Source organism: Buteo buteo, chromosome 6, assembly GCF_964188355.1.
Source record: "Buteo buteo chromosome 6, bButBut1.hap1.1, whole genome shotgun sequence".
Taxonomy (NCBI): Eukaryota; Metazoa; Chordata; class Aves; order Accipitriformes; family Accipitridae; genus Buteo; species Buteo buteo.
The window spans coordinates 39267417-39282654 of NC_134176.1; the positions used below are offsets into that span (position 1 = coordinate 39267417).

Consider the following 15238-nt stretch of genomic DNA (forward strand, 5'->3'; position numbering starts at 1 on the left):
AGGGAAGTTTCAGGAAAGCAAGTGGCAGCAAGAGGCTAATTGCTTCTGCAACTTACACCTGGGATACCTTGGTAGGGTGGGAGGGCTAGAACAGCAGCAAACATTGCCATTCGGGATCAGTAAGCACGGAGGGCACCACTAGGGAGAAACATATGCAGCCTCTGCCATCTCCAGTGAGAGCTGAAGGCTGTGTTACTATTCACCCGGTGGATGACCAGAACTTAGCCAGCTGAGTCTTTACTTCTAACAAGAGACAAGCCAGCTCAACACTTAAGCCACACATGCAGTCCCCACCAGCTTTTTTGTGGGTGAACACACATCTTTACTGAGGGCCGCCTTGTGTAATTTTGAACTTTCCATCAAAACACGTTGATTAAAGCAGTCATCAAGATCTGGCCACTAGCCATGTCTTTCATTCTGTAGCCTGGTTTCCTAAGCAGAAAAGATTGCCATGATCATACTGCCTGTTTTCCTGACTTCTTATTCCTTATCCCAATCCCATCGGACCCCCATAAACTTCTACAGCCTTTTCAAAACAAAGCTGGCTACAACCACACTAACGGACAGTCTTACTCTGAGATTTAGAGCCATTAGTTATTCATTGCTAGTAGTAATTAAAAGTGCCCTGTCACCCACTCAGACACCTCTTGGCTAGAGCCACATGCACAACAGTGGAGCGCTGACGTGTTGGAGATAAGAGCATGTATTCTCCACGCACAGGCTATGATGTTTTCACATATTATTGCAGCCAAAGGCTCCAACATGTTCTGGTAGCTTGTGGCAATGGTAGAGTGGAGCTGGCATCATAAAGTTCCTTTCTTAAATACATCCTGAGTCAGTACACAGCCTTTCCACAACCCAAATCATTGCCTGATGGTGAGCACAGCAGGGGCAAAGTGGAACAGGGCACCTGCTGCCTCAACTCAAAGAGTAATTTAAAACCATTTGAAAATGAAACACTGATGATTACTTCCTTTGGTCTTCTCCATTAATCACATCAAGGAATTGGTGGAGGTACTTTACTTAGTTTTCTGAACATGTCAGTAAGCCACCACATATATGCAAACTAAAATGAGAAGAAAATCAAACACATATAATAAGAAGATAAGCTAACATTATTGCCACTAACTTGTTCTGAGAGCCTCCCCAGCCTAGAGACAAATAAAGAGAATGGAAGAATAAAGAAAGTAACATAGCAGGAAATGACTGCTTCTTGAGTACCTCAATAACACAAAGGCAACATGGGTCTGAATTCCAGAAATGCGAACTCTCAGCTGGGAGCGATGAGAGCAAGAGAACAGGTCTGTGTCCATTCCTGCGCTGTGCTGAGACCGGGATGAACTCATCACAGAGCACAGGCTCAGTGCTGGGGGACCAGCTCACCTGGGGCCTCTGAAAGCACAGCTGTCCCTTTTAAAACTTTGTAAGAGTTTGAGAGATACAGGCCTCAAATCACAGACTCAGGAAGAGGAAGCACACTGACAAAAAAAAATTCAGTAAGACTAATCTCCTGAAATTAAGAGAGTTACTATTATAGATACAGACATGCTGAAAAGAGAGATTACTTACCTCTTTCCTCTCACCCTAACTTTCCCCAGAAACAGTTTGTACTGTAACTCTAATATTCCAGCATTAGGCTAACCTCACCTTCAGCCTTACTGTCCCACCTGAGGACTATTAGCGCTCTGCTAGAGAGGTAACCCACAGCTGCTGTTGCCCATTTGAAGAGTTGGTGCCCTCTCATTCCAACTTTTAAAAGGGCACCAAAAGTCCTGGCAGTAAGAAGAATGGTTAGGAGTTTGTGTTGGTGTTGTGGGCTGCTCTTTTTAAGATTTATAAGCTGCTCTTTTGTTTTCATTGGTAACTGTTGGTATCTAAAGTTTTCTGATGGTGTTATGCTCTAAAATAACAAGAGAAAGCAAATGTGTAACTAATACAAATATGACAGAATTACATAATAACAATAATTTTGTGACAATTGGAGGGATAAGAAAAGTGCCTAAAATAAACAGGCTGTGCCAGAGATGAACAGTAAATTAGACTTTTAAAATGTCTTTGTGTTTAATAATCTAAAATGCTGTTAAATTACATAGGTAAAGCTATCATCAATATATATTTTATTTCCACAGTGTCCCTTTGTTCTTGTCATTATTGGTTGGTTGCCTTGAACAGAGAGGGGTGGGGAGAAACGCTTTTGAAGATTGGAGTATATTCTGGTTTTGATTTACAACAGAGGTTTGATGCCTTCTTGATGTGACCCATACTGTCATAAACAGATGGACAAACATAAAAGTAGATAAACATCTGGGTTTTGTGACATTGACAGCTTGCCCCAAGTGTTATTCACAATACTTCAAGCACATATTCATATCCTCAAGGAGGCTGAATGTAGCTTTCTTGTCCAGGTTACCACACAGCCAGTTAAGCATTTTTTACTTTGTGAAATACTGTGAGAGGGTTTTCCATGCGAAACGTGCCTCTGGAGCCCTAGTTCTCTCCTAGATGTATACATGGTGCTTTATCTGGAGTTCAGGTGCAGAGCAGAAACACAAGGCTGATGGCTGGCTGGCTTTTGTCACATCAGGAACTAGGTGTTTCTGACTGCAGTTTCCCTGGCCTAGACAAAAGCTCTGGGAAAGCCTCTTCTCACTTTCCTCCAGAGAAGGACTTAAAAAGAGATTTTAAAATTCACTGCACATAACGTGCTGCTGGCTATTGGCAGGCGCCCTGGGAACTTCAGACAAATGAAGCTTGCGCTGCTGGTTTAGGCTGCAATGACCATGACTGCAGGGGAATAGGGAGTGCAACAGTACATTGTGTAACGTGGTTTCTGGGCAGTGGGATGGAGAACAGGATGGAAATCTTATTAAACATCCCTGGACAAGACAGGGTAATCAAGATCTGTGCTGGACTGGATACCAGGAGCTGCAGAATTGCTCACAATGCAGTATTGGCTGTGAGTGGCCAAGGTTAATAAGGAACGTGACTTTAGTTCAGTACAGAACTTGCAGCAATTTGTTCAGAGGATGAAAATGAGAGGCGTTTTGTAAAGGTTTTGTTGCCCAAACATGCATTACTTCAGGAGGCGGTGGAGTGAGGCCATCCTGTGAGTTTTATTTCCATCCAACAGATCTCTCCAAAGTCTCCTGCTTCACTAAGAGCGTGCACATGTAACAAACCATTAAGCGCTGTCTGTGCAGACATGATGTACATCGTAGCCAAGACCTTCAGCCCTGAATGCACACGCTTCTGTATACCTGAGCTAAAGAAACAGCTGGTTGGACTTAGCATGCTATTGCGACCAGTAAAAGGAAACTACCAGCCATCTTAAGGGCTGCTTGTAGTTCTTTGTGGGTGAAGGGTGGAAGTCCCGACTTGGTGGTAGCTGCTTGAGAACTGCATTTCTAAAATGACAACCCCTTCTCAACACTGTGCCTGTTCCATTTTCATCCTCCTTTGTGTAGCCAAGAGGAGTCGCAAGGAAGAGAGGGGGCCTGGATTTTCCCTTTAATTCTCTCCTACCTCTTCTGACTAGAACTCCTAGTGAGGTAATTGAGTGGAAGAGTTGGTGTACTTGTCCTTTCCTCCTCCTCTGCTTTCTCATCAGCTGTCAGAATGAGCATAAATACATCCAAGAACCAGATTCTTGTCAAGAGAGAGCCTGGAGAGGCCAGTGAGCCAGCTACGCCCATTTTTCATACCACTGAAATAGTGGTCGCAACAGAAGGCACCATGGTGGCCCATGCATTGGAAGGGTCATCCATGCTTTCCAGATGTGGCCCTAAGTTTCCCCCTCCACCTCCAAAAAGGGAGGAGAAGGAAACATGTTGACATTCTTTGGGTTCATCACTTATTTTTTACCTTCTTGGGTTGGCTCAAAAATAGGCTGGGGGAGGGTGACTCTGGAGCCACGTTTTAGGTCTCTGAGTACATGAGGAAAAGCTGAAGGAAATACTGACTTTCCCAACAGATTCTCTCCCCTCCTCCTTGTGCTCAAGAGGGCCATTCTCCCAAAAACAGCCAGCAAATGTCAGCTATGAGAGAGATTCCTCAGGGAATCTGGGGGGAAAAAAAAGAAACCCAGGAACACTGCCTACCATTAGGGGGACTGAGAGGGTTCTGTGCCAAAAAGCACCAATATGGTCAACAGTCATCTCTGCACCTACTTAGTAGCTGCCTCTAAGCACTAGCCCCATCCTCTTTTTGATCCCAAAGAAAAGCCACGGTAACACATTCATTTTCTAGGTTCTTTGTTATTATTTTCAAGAGCAGGACAGTCATTCGAGCTCTTAAATTTGAGTACTGAAAACTGGTGGTTGTAGAACAGCAGCACCTTTCATTTGTCCTTCACATGAGTTAGAAACCTGATAATTACAAAAGGGATGGGGCTGAGTGGAGCTTGTTGCTGGTCTAAGAGATGAGAAGGTTGAGTTCTGGCTCTGCTTCCTTCACTGGGTGTGGGCAGGAGATTTGTCATAGGGGAATGGCAAACCCAGCCAAACTAGAGAGGAGGCTGCTGGGCTCACATGGGTGGGGGAAGAGATAAAAAGATAAAACAGTTCCAGAGAAGGAACATCACAGTATGGAGCCCCCCTGCCCATACGAATGATCTCATGCCCGAGAGAGCCAGCAGTTCTCCATGGATCGAGGAGCATAGGGGCTCTGGAGGGAGAATCCAGTTTAGTCGCCACACTCCTTGGTTCAGCGTTGGGGTTCACGGTCATTTTGCCGAACAACTGTAGTGGCAGCCCTCGGAAAAGGGACTGAAGCTTCACCTCCTTAGTAAAAATGGTCTTCCCTCCCCTGTGTTGTCCGCTGAAGAAGAGAGAGACCAAGGTGTGTGAAAGGGTGTGAGAAATAAATCGTACAAGAGAGAGGGGGATGTTATTTGAGGGCATGCTGGGCACAGTTTAGACCCGGGTATGTCTACAGGTTCGCGAAGTGCCTGAGGCTGAGGGGGCTGCAGAGGTGGAGGGGGACTCCTCGTCCGTTGTGTCCCCCTGCTCCTCCTTGTGGAGGCCGAGGCTGATGTGGCTCTGCAGGGCTGCTGGGGTCAGCCACTCCTTGGGGAGACAGCTCTGGAGGAAGGGGATGCACGAGCTGAAGTAGGCCAGGCGGTTCACCCAGCGGGGGATCTCTTTCCCACATAGTATCTGTGGAGCAAACCGAAAAGGAGCATGGTTAATAGTACCAAAACACCTCTGTGGTGGCAACGTCATCCCCATCCTCACCACCACCTCAGCAGGGTGAATTCCCTGTTGCTCAGAAGAGAGCTGTTTGAAACGTAGGGACCATCTTCTGCAGTCAGAAACAGCTATGGCTACGCAACTGCTCGACACGCACGGAGAGCCCTGCCAGCCATAGCCCTTGTCGGCGTCGTAGCAGAGACTGGGGAAAATGGTTCGTGGCCCTCGGTGGCTTTGGACACCCTGTTCTCCAGGCAGTCCGTGGGTAAAAGGACAGGCCTGCTGGTGCTTCTCAACCAAGACAAGGACACTCATTTTCCAAGTAGCTCAAAAATTTTGGAAAAATACGTAGGCTGTTGCTGGCCAGACCCTAAGGAGCCCAGAAGCTGAGCCTGACTAGGTGGATGGAGATGCCTGAGAAGCTGTTCTTGCTGGTCACTTTTCTTCCTTGGGCTGACACACTGCATCAGTCAAGTTAGAGTATCTGGGGGTCCTTTTCCTATCCTAGCACATCACCCTTTAATTTCTCCTCATATGGTATTTCTTAAATGTGGGAAAGCAAGCAACAAACAGAAAAATACTAGCTTCTCACTAGGCCTGTGTTTCATTACAGATGCTCCTGGCACTGATTTGGGTTACACTCTGCTAACACAGGTATTTTTTTCCAAGGTCATCTCATATTCAGCACAATGAAACAACCTGCTGCATACAGCAGCTCCCTCCTGTAGCATTTGACCACACATACATACAGGTGCTAGATTTTAGTAGCTGTATTTGGTTAGGCCACAGGAGGAAAGTTTCCCTTTACATTTACCATTTCCCTTACCACACACAGAAGAGGTACGTGGAACTGATCAGCTGGGGTGCCTCAAGAGCCTGTCTTTAGTAAATACACTGCCTGTGTGGCCCTACACCAGTATAGTAGAGCCTGAAGTCTGTGGCAGGTACAGTAGTCATAACACCCGAATTCTCCTTCCCTACCAGCGCTGTCTCCCATGGAGCAAGAGAGGCAAGGAGGAAACTCCACCCCACAGACCTTGTCCCACAGTTTACATGGATTAGTGGTTCCAGGATTGTCCATAGTGCACCTTCTGCCAATACTAAATTCCTTTGCTCTTCCTTCCGCCCTCTTTCTGTCTAAAACTACACTTAATTTAATACTAATTACTGCAAAAACTAAGAGGGTGTTTGTCTGTAATCCACTAAAGAGATTATTTGGCAAGATGTCTGTTATTGACAATGGAAATGCAGTGCTTGGAGGTTTCAAGAGATTTTCAGGGAGCACGACTGGAGCAGTTGCTAGAGGATGGGCTGTGCCGCATTACAGTTGTTACGGCTGACGACCAGCTGGTCCTTCATGCATATGGCCTGGGCAGAACAATCTAAGCCCCACTCCAACAGTCACCTTGAGGATAAGGGAATTAGCTTGCTCCAACAGTGTGGAGTTTCCAATGAGGTGTGGAGAAGGAGGCAAACCTGTGAACGTGCTAATTTGACTAAGGAACTCACTTTATTTTGACATGCATTGTTTAAAAATCAATGTGTGAAATTGAAGACATCATTATCATTAGGTACCAGAGAATAAGCAGAGCCATTTAGCTGCTAAAATTACTTGCAGGCATAGACTGTTCTTTACCTAATACACCCCAAGGACTTTTATTTCAGTTCTTACCAGTGCTGCATTCTACTTAACCTCAGATACAGCTATATGAATCTGTATTTTTGAAATTTTTAATCTGGGGACAATTACTTTCTGAGCAATTCTTTGCCTCCATCCAGATTCCTGGTTTCCATTGCTAGAGATATTGCCTGAGCATATAAGCACATTACTTCTCCACCTGTGTTTCTGTGCATTCATAGACAATTTGCTGATCCATTTGATTTTCTCACCAGACATATCTGATCATTTTCACAAGAATACTGCTGAATTTTTTAAATTGTATTCAGTATGGTCTACTCAAACGCTGAACCTGAGCCAAAGCCAAAAAAATGCAGCACAATTGTCTCTATATTTTGTAGCATTTCTCTTTCTTCCTCTCCAGGAACTTAGGCAACATGCTGCCAGTGTAGAACGTGACTCAGTTTAGGCTTGTGATGTATGCATGCACGTGAGTTTAGTTCTCAAGCAGCCATATGTCTTAATAAAGACTTCCCCCCAGATATTAATAGGAAAACAAAACCAGGGTATGATTCTTCGGAAAATTAGCTGAAACAACAGAACAGCACAAGGTAAGACTGCCTGAACTAGAAATAGTGTTTTTAAGAGTTGGCTTTCTTTTCTAAGCATATCCACTAGCAACTGAAATAGCACTTCCCAATGTGGAAGCAATGCTGAGATGTTTGCCTTTTGTTTAAGGGAGCTTCTTCACCCAGAATGAATCAGCGAGGCAAGGAAGAGCCAGAAAAAGAACAGAGATGTGTGGGCATAAGGCCATCAATCAGCAAAGGGCAGTTTGTGGAGCTTAAGGATAATGATGAAGTCAAAGTGGTTTCCCTTTCCTCAGTCATGCTTGTCCTTGCCTCTTGTCAGCGAAGACTCGTTACTATTCCACAGCAAAACACAATGCTCAACAGGAGCAAAAGGGCAATGGCAGGGAATGCCACTAACACTACAGCCTGCTCCTGTGTTTTTCACTCCTTGCCATAAAGCATATCATGCTGGAGAATCCAGCAGTACTTTGCTAATGGAGAAGCATCAAATAAACTGACTGCAGTGGGATTAAGCCAAGTGAGTTTAAATAAAACAGCACAAGCAAGATGAAGTGGGTTTTTTCCAATTGCATATGAAGACACAGAAAAATCTAGCTACTGCAGCTCTTCAGGGTAATTCCCAACTGAAAACCTCACCCTGCAACAATAAACTCACAGAAGCCTGTTACTGTCCATTGTTTCCACCAGCAGAACTCTTTTTTAGAGGACTCCAGAGTTTAGGATTTTAAGTGTTTTTTTCCTGCTTGCCAAACAAGTGGAGTTTTCTCTTTTGAAGGGAGTAAACTTCTCTGGGATGGGTCATGTACTTGTCCTGTCAGACTTAGCAGATAAACTGTTATGGGTCAGAAATCACTGGTCCTGACCATCATACCGATTGTCCTCCTACCATCCCTTCAGGAAACTTCACATACCTGTAGTGGAGCCTGAGCTTGACACCTGACAAGAAAGCAGCTGAGCCTCTTAAGCTGACTGGAGAAGGAACTTTAAAGAAATGAACAGTCACAGAAGGGCTAAGCCTATGCGAGATGGAAGTCTGAAAGGTAGCTCAGGGTTTAGTTATGGCTTCTCTGAGGCAGAAGAGTGTTTGGGATGGGAAACCCTGCGGAGTACATGAGAGGCTGGACTACCAGCAGCAAAGCCTGCAACACCTCAGCCCAGCAGGGCTTCCCTAAGCTTTGCAAACCTCCTGTGACTAGTGTCCAGCTATCATTGCCGAGCATAGCTCTTGCTCATCTTTCTGTCACTGTCAGGGCCCTGAAGGTGTGAGTTATTCCCACCCAGCAGAGGCAGCCAGTCCCTCCACGGTCTGAAAACCATCATTTCGGATAGCCAGCGCAGCTTAATCACCAGCCCACCAAGAGACCTGTCCCCGTTTCAGGCAGGAGCTTCGGCAGAGGCTGCATGTACTTGCAGCTTCCACTGAGCGGCACCTCGGGATAGAGCCACGTCTCCCATAGCTGCAGCTTCTTCTGGAGACTCTGCCGAAGAGCTGCGAGTGACCCGGCTGGCAGCTGCAGAGTCAAGTGGAAACAGCAGTTCAGACAACAGCAGTTCAGACATCCGTGGCTGAAGCCAAACGTGAGGGAGAAATGGGACATGACAGTTTGGGTGCTATTTCTGGGCAGCTGTCAAATCCGCACCCAGATTTCAACTCGCCAAGAAACAGCTAATTTAGGATACAGAAAGATCCTCTGAGCGTCCTTAGCTGTGTCATTTTGCACTAAACAGTTGCTGGCTAAAACGTACAAACTGCCCTGGGAGTAAGGACTGCATCCTACCGCTCCTCCCTCCCCGAAGTGCCCGAAGAACTAGGCTTTGTTGCTCGGCAAGGCCTTCAGGCTCCCTGCAAAGCTTTACTCTGGGCAGGGGAGCAGCCTAGCAGCTGGGAAACATGGGGTTAAATGGAAGGCCACAATGGAAGAGGCCGAGTCTTCTGCCTTCTAGAGGACAACGCTATCGATGTGCTGCCTTGTGTGAGGGCTTTGGGTCTATGGGCATATGCTAGACATTATCTGAGATCGTCTAACAGGCTGAGAGCCTTTCAAAATAAAGTGAAGGGCAGATTAGTTGTAGATCCTAAGAGAAAGTTCTTGAATGCAATAGGTACTGCACTGTGCTGGGTGATGCAATTGGGGCAATTCAGGCCATGCACAGAAGTATAACTCAAGGCACTTAGGAATTTTTTTTAAGTGAGCCTTCCCAAGGGCACCATGTAGTGCTCCGATCCATGAAAATCAAGATGAGCGGAGGCAACATTACATTCCTCCAACAATACATGCTAATTACTTCAATTCTTGTCTTCAAACCAAGGCTCAGAGAGTTCAGCACTGAACATCTGCTGAACCACCCCCCCGCCACTTCCACTTAGCAGCCTTGCTAAAAATGAGGTGGCATCCACACAGGGCATGTATCCATTTGAGCTACTGTACAGTATTCCCCTTGGTGTGCCTTAGAGAATGCAAACGGCTTTTACTGGTGCCTGAGGAGTCTAACACACACCCCAGAGCACTTTAAGAGCAAAGTCTTTAGAGCCCAAGGGGAATCTTTCCAGTGTTTGCATGAGTTGGCTCCTATGAGGCCTAGACAATATAGCATAGATGATGCTTATCAGAATTTCAGAATAAGGACATCAGATACAAACCAGCACATCTGCTTAGGCAAAGCTTGCAGGCTGTGCTAGGGTAGCCAAAAAACATATGTAGAAAGAGAAGCATGGCAATGCGATGAAATTAGTACGTGGACGCATGTGGAATAAACCATTAATTAACCCAATGCACAGGGACATTTTTTTTACTACCTTGCAAAAACTAAACTGGTAGTATAACTGCCCAGTGCTGGCAGAGATAAGAGAGTCTTGAGTGCGTCAGTGAGGAACATACCTCTAGCTCCGCACTCCTGATCAGCTGCTGCACATGGTATACGCTGGAAATGCCATTCCTGAAAGAGAATGGACACACAGCCTTCGCAACACACCTGGAAGCACAGTCTCACCTTGGTGGAGTTGGCATGCTAGGATCACTTGCTTGAAAGAGATCTATTGTATAGTTACTGTGTAAAAATGACAATTTCTACTCTAGGGAATATAACTAGCCTGTGGGGATCAACATAATAAATGAGGGGGGCCGCTTCACTGGGCCCCGAACCTGCCTGCAGCACGCATTCAGCAGAGCCAGGAATGGCCTGCGTCTTGCAGGGGAAAGGGTACAGCTGTGAAATTGTAGGTGAGGCTGAATGAGCTCAGTAATGAGGCTGCTTTCTGGGAGCATCTCAAGCCAAAGGCAGGAAGGGAAAAAACTTTAAATGAATTTAAGCAACTCTCTAAAATGCCCCCATTCTCCTATGCAATCTCTTTTTCTTCCACAACAGGCAGGGCACTGCCACTCCTACGGGTCCTCCCCAGGACTGCAGGTGTTTCTGCCATGTAAAGCAGAAGAAGCATCTGCACCACCTCCCTGAGACCAGCCAAGAGTGAGAAAAAAGGAAAGCACTGAAAGGAGGGACTAATACCCACAGTCTTGCTCCCCCTGTGATGCTAGTGGGAACATGTCAGTCACCTCTGTGGTCTTGTGGTGGAAGGACAGAGCTGTCTCTATGCAGGAATCTGCATGCAGAGAGTTGCCAAGAACAGAGACGATGGAGTAGATAGCTCTGGGTCAAACGAGACAGCTGGCTTATAGCACCTCAGCACTCACAGCGCTATTTCAGCTTCACTGGCCAGGCCACCAGTGGAGAGGCACAGTGGCTGCAAACGTGATATCTTGATGGACCACATTCAGAGCTGAATTCTGAGTGGCATCACTGATTGGTTATGTACCAACACTGGAGTATGGCAATACCCTCTTTGAGCATGAAGTTCCTTATACGTACAGCCAGCAGCTGCAGGATGACAAAGTAGGCAGCGAGTGGCCTCACAACAGATGACCATTTGGGGAATACTAAGTATAATTAAGTCTGGGCTTGTTAGTGACATTTAAAATAATGACTCTCCCACCAAATGAATGAGCAACTGCAATTCATTTATATTATCATGATGGTGTGAAGAGGAGCTGCCTTCTAGCAGGTGCTGTTTCGAGGGCAGTGGCCGAGAACAGCTGTTGCCTAACAGGGTCGTTCTTTCCAGTGTTACAGACACGCCGAATGTGACCAGGCCAACCCATATGCATAGAGGGGCAGACATCAAGAGCATCTGTTTTTTCCTGCATAGCTAACCAAGAAAATCCTGCGTTTCAGTCTCAAGCCTTGTTTCCTAACGTTAGTGAGCAGCAGGTTACTGCGGATGGAGAAAAAAGGAGAAGAGAGAATACAGGAACTCAGAGGAACAGGGAGAGACCTTCTGTCTGGCAGTGTTGGCAGGACTCCTAAGCAAAAGGTTCCAGTGTCTAAAGCCTATCACCACACTTAGACAGTTCATTTACACTCCTGACACTTTTCATTTATCAACAGGCAGCTGGTGAAAAGGACAGGGTTTTTCCTTGCCATCTTCATTCATGGAAAGGAGGCATCTGTTCTCAGGCATTCACACACACAAAGGTTCAAAGGCTCCATGATGGTGCGACTAGAGATGAATTCCCCAGATAGTACAAACTAACAGCTCCAAGGTATTATCCTTATTTATAACAGGTAAGGACACAGGGCTTTTGGTTTGGGAAGACAGATGCAAAAAGCAAATAAAATAAAATAGATGGTGCAAAATACCCACATTTACACCAGCCCCCAAAAGCCTGAGGTTTTATTTGTTTGTTTGTTTTAAATTCACTCTTAAAATATCTTCACATTTAATCTTTTTTGCTAGATGGATCACTTTAAAGGGAAAACCTGAACAGTTGCAGAGGCAGATGTGGCAAAACCAGACCATTTTCAAAAAAATTGAAATGATGTACTAAAAACTTGCCCGGGGGGGGGATGATTTCTGTTTCAAATTACTTGCCACCTCATACTATTCCCCTGCATGCATAGATAGATAGGGAGAATAGGATGGACTGAGAGAGCTGAAAGATCCATATGAGAGTTATTCCACTAATCATTTTTGTTGGGCTATAAGACTTATTCAGGATAGCAAGGCTAGAAAGGTTAATGATGGAAAAAGACTTTTATATTTTTATAGCAGCCTTTATTCCAAGGACGTCCCAAATACTTCATAAATTTCAACTAATACACAAACTACACCTAGAAATCTCATTTTGCCCCAGCAGAGAAGCCACATCTGGAATGCAATATAGCAGTTTATTAACTGCAAGCAGTCAAAATTGTCCATACTTACAGGCAGAAACAAGAAAAAATGACATCCACCTGAAACTATGAGAATAATTTACGGATGCAGGATGTCTTTATTAATAAGCTCCTTCTAAACATATGTGGCAGTTAAAAACCTCAAAACAAACACAGCCTGTCCCCCATAGAGCTAACAACATTCAAAGGCTGCTGCAGTGAAGCAAATCTTTCCATCAGCTTCAGTGAAGTCTGGCTCAGGCGCCAGGAAATAGAGCTTTCCTAACGTGCTTTCATGCCCTGTAGTTGTTTGTTTGTTTGTTCGTTCATTTCCTTCTGTCCTTTCTGTCTGTTGGGAGCATCATGTCCCCTGCCATTAACAGAATCTCACACAGGCTTTTACACAACAAAACACCTATCTCCTCCTCTACAACAGAGTCAACTGAAAAGCAGTTGTTGACTAAGGAAAACACAGGTATTACTTGTCTACTTAGGATCTGCTGAAGACTGGGTTATAAAAGCTTCTGCTGCTTTTGACTATGACTCAAATACCACCTGAAGCTCCCTTCTCTGGTGTTTAATCCTGTCTCTCTGATAGCTTTCAGGCTAAGGAGAGCTTCCTAGTTTTTAATAACGTTATGATGAGAACTCATACGTGCCTGGAGATGGACCTGAAAAGCTTTAAGCTTGAATTATTCACTGATTATTAAAAACCTGCCCTCGTTTTGTCGTTGATTCAGCACACCTGCCTTTTTCAGAGAATTTACTGAAAGTCAAGCTCCTCTAAGGGAAGTAGAATTCTGATGCAAGTTTGTTATATGCTGTCAGCTTTGCCTTGGCTGAAAAAGGACAGGTGAATAGCCAGAGAGAAAAGAATATGCACTGGCTACCATCTCCTGTCACTTCAGCACAGCTCCACACCTTCTACCAGTAAAGTAAGATCCCTCTGTTCTACCAAAGCTCCAACCACATTGACAAAGGACAACCAAGACAGCCATGCTGTCAGGGAAGTATAAATCAGACATAGGTCTAAAGCCAATCACAGAGATATCTTACGCTGCACTTCAGTTACGAGAGATGCTTATTTCCTGCTATCACACTCATACACAATGACAATGCCTCTCTCTGCTGCTATCAATAGGACAGATCTTTACCAATAATACAGAGGAAAGAGGAAAGAAGCCTTATCATCCAGCCTAGATGTGAACCACATGCAAGCAAGCCTGATTGCACCAAGATCAGCCCCTGCCTCCCAAGGAAATTCAGACTGTGTGGCTTCACCAAGCATTTCCATCCAATCTGGCAGGCAGGTTTAATAATATCACTGTGGTATCAGCATCAGTAGTGGGTATGCTCAATGCCTACTTCAGTCCTCTGCAACCATGAGGTTGCAGGATTCCCTGTGCAGACTCCATCTGTTACTTTTCAACTTATTTCCTATTGGAGACCATCCTTTTAGGCTGATTTGAGAGAGTCCTGCTGACTTTGGGAGACTGGGAGTTATTTACCTCCCAGGTTGAGCATTGCAGTGCTGCAGCTCTAAGACTGTGGCTGCAAAGCATTTGCCTGTGACAGGGTCCGTAATCCCTGCCCTGTAGGAGTCAGCCCCATCCAGGATGCCAAAGAATTTTCCAAGGCTGACCTAAGCCACCTCAGATGCTTAGGAGACTCTCTTCCCCTCCTGTGTCCACAAAGAATGGGCCAAGCTCACTTCATTAACCCCCAGGCCTATTTTCCAAGGTCCCTTCAGCCCAAGAACAAGACCCCCAGTTCCCCAAAATATTTCTCTCTCTCTGGAAATTTCTGCAAATCCTACAACTTCAAAATGAGCTTCTAAAACCACAAGCACACAAATTCTGATTTAGGCCTCTCTTCTCCTGCTGAAATGTGTTCTCTCCCTGTTTATGTAAATAATTAAAGTAGGACAGTTCCCACAGGAGAGGTTGAGGGACTCCCAGCTCCAGAACACCTTGTGGCTGATTTTCAGGAGAATTTTTGCTGAAATGTAGGAGAAAAGGTAATGAAATCTTTAGTCCAACTTGCTCTCCCACACCCCAGCAAGCTCCTCTCTATCCAGGAAGCTATCAGTTACTTGAGGATGAGTATGTCTCACCAGCTAGTTCTGCCTGAACTCACAAAAACGCCCTAGCAAAAGTTTTACTAAATCTGTCAGATCCCTCTAAAAGGCTCCACTTTTGATGACTTGGTTTAATCTGAAGATCCTAGTTCAGCTCTAATAATTAGTTCAAATTTTAGCCATTTACCCAGGTGGCATCTCTGAGCACTGTCCCCTGGATCCAATCCTTTGTATCTAGAAATGCTGAGCAATAAGGAAACAGATCCTTTAATATTCAGAGGAATAAAGGGGTGAAAAGGAAGAGTGAGTACAAAAAGAAGCTGGATAATGAGATACCAATCTGTTTTCCTGAAGGATTTTTAATCCCTCAAATCCAAATGACCTTAAAGAGCCTTCTGAAGAATGGTCACATGTGGATGTGAACCATACACATTAACTTCAGAGTTGGTTCTAGTCTTTTTTAATAGATTTCTCTGGATATAAGAGAAAGTTGTGATAATTTAGGAAGCAAATAGGGATGTTTAACTGTGCTTTACCATCCCGCAGTCACGTGGCC

General features: G+C 45.1%; 1 protein-coding gene across 2 annotated transcripts in view; it reads right to left on the bottom strand.

Annotated features, from left to right (window-relative positions):
- Window positions 1-1458: 1458 nt before the first annotated feature.
- Window positions 1459-15238, bottom strand: part of SYNJ2BP (synaptojanin 2 binding protein) — a 98291-nt gene continuing 84511 nt past the window's right edge. The window contains exons 6-7 of one of the 2 annotated variants that reach the window (XM_075030534.1): window positions 10277-10334; window positions 1459-5153 (exon numbers count right to left, since the gene is read on the bottom strand). In XM_075030534.1, coding sequence (XP_074886635.1) covers window positions 4927-5153; window positions 10277-10334 — 285 coding nt within the window. In that variant the 3' untranslated portion in view covers window positions 1459-4926. The remainder of the gene's footprint in view (window positions 5154-10276; window positions 10335-15238) is intronic. The other variant, XM_075030535.1, reaches the window with a different exon arrangement.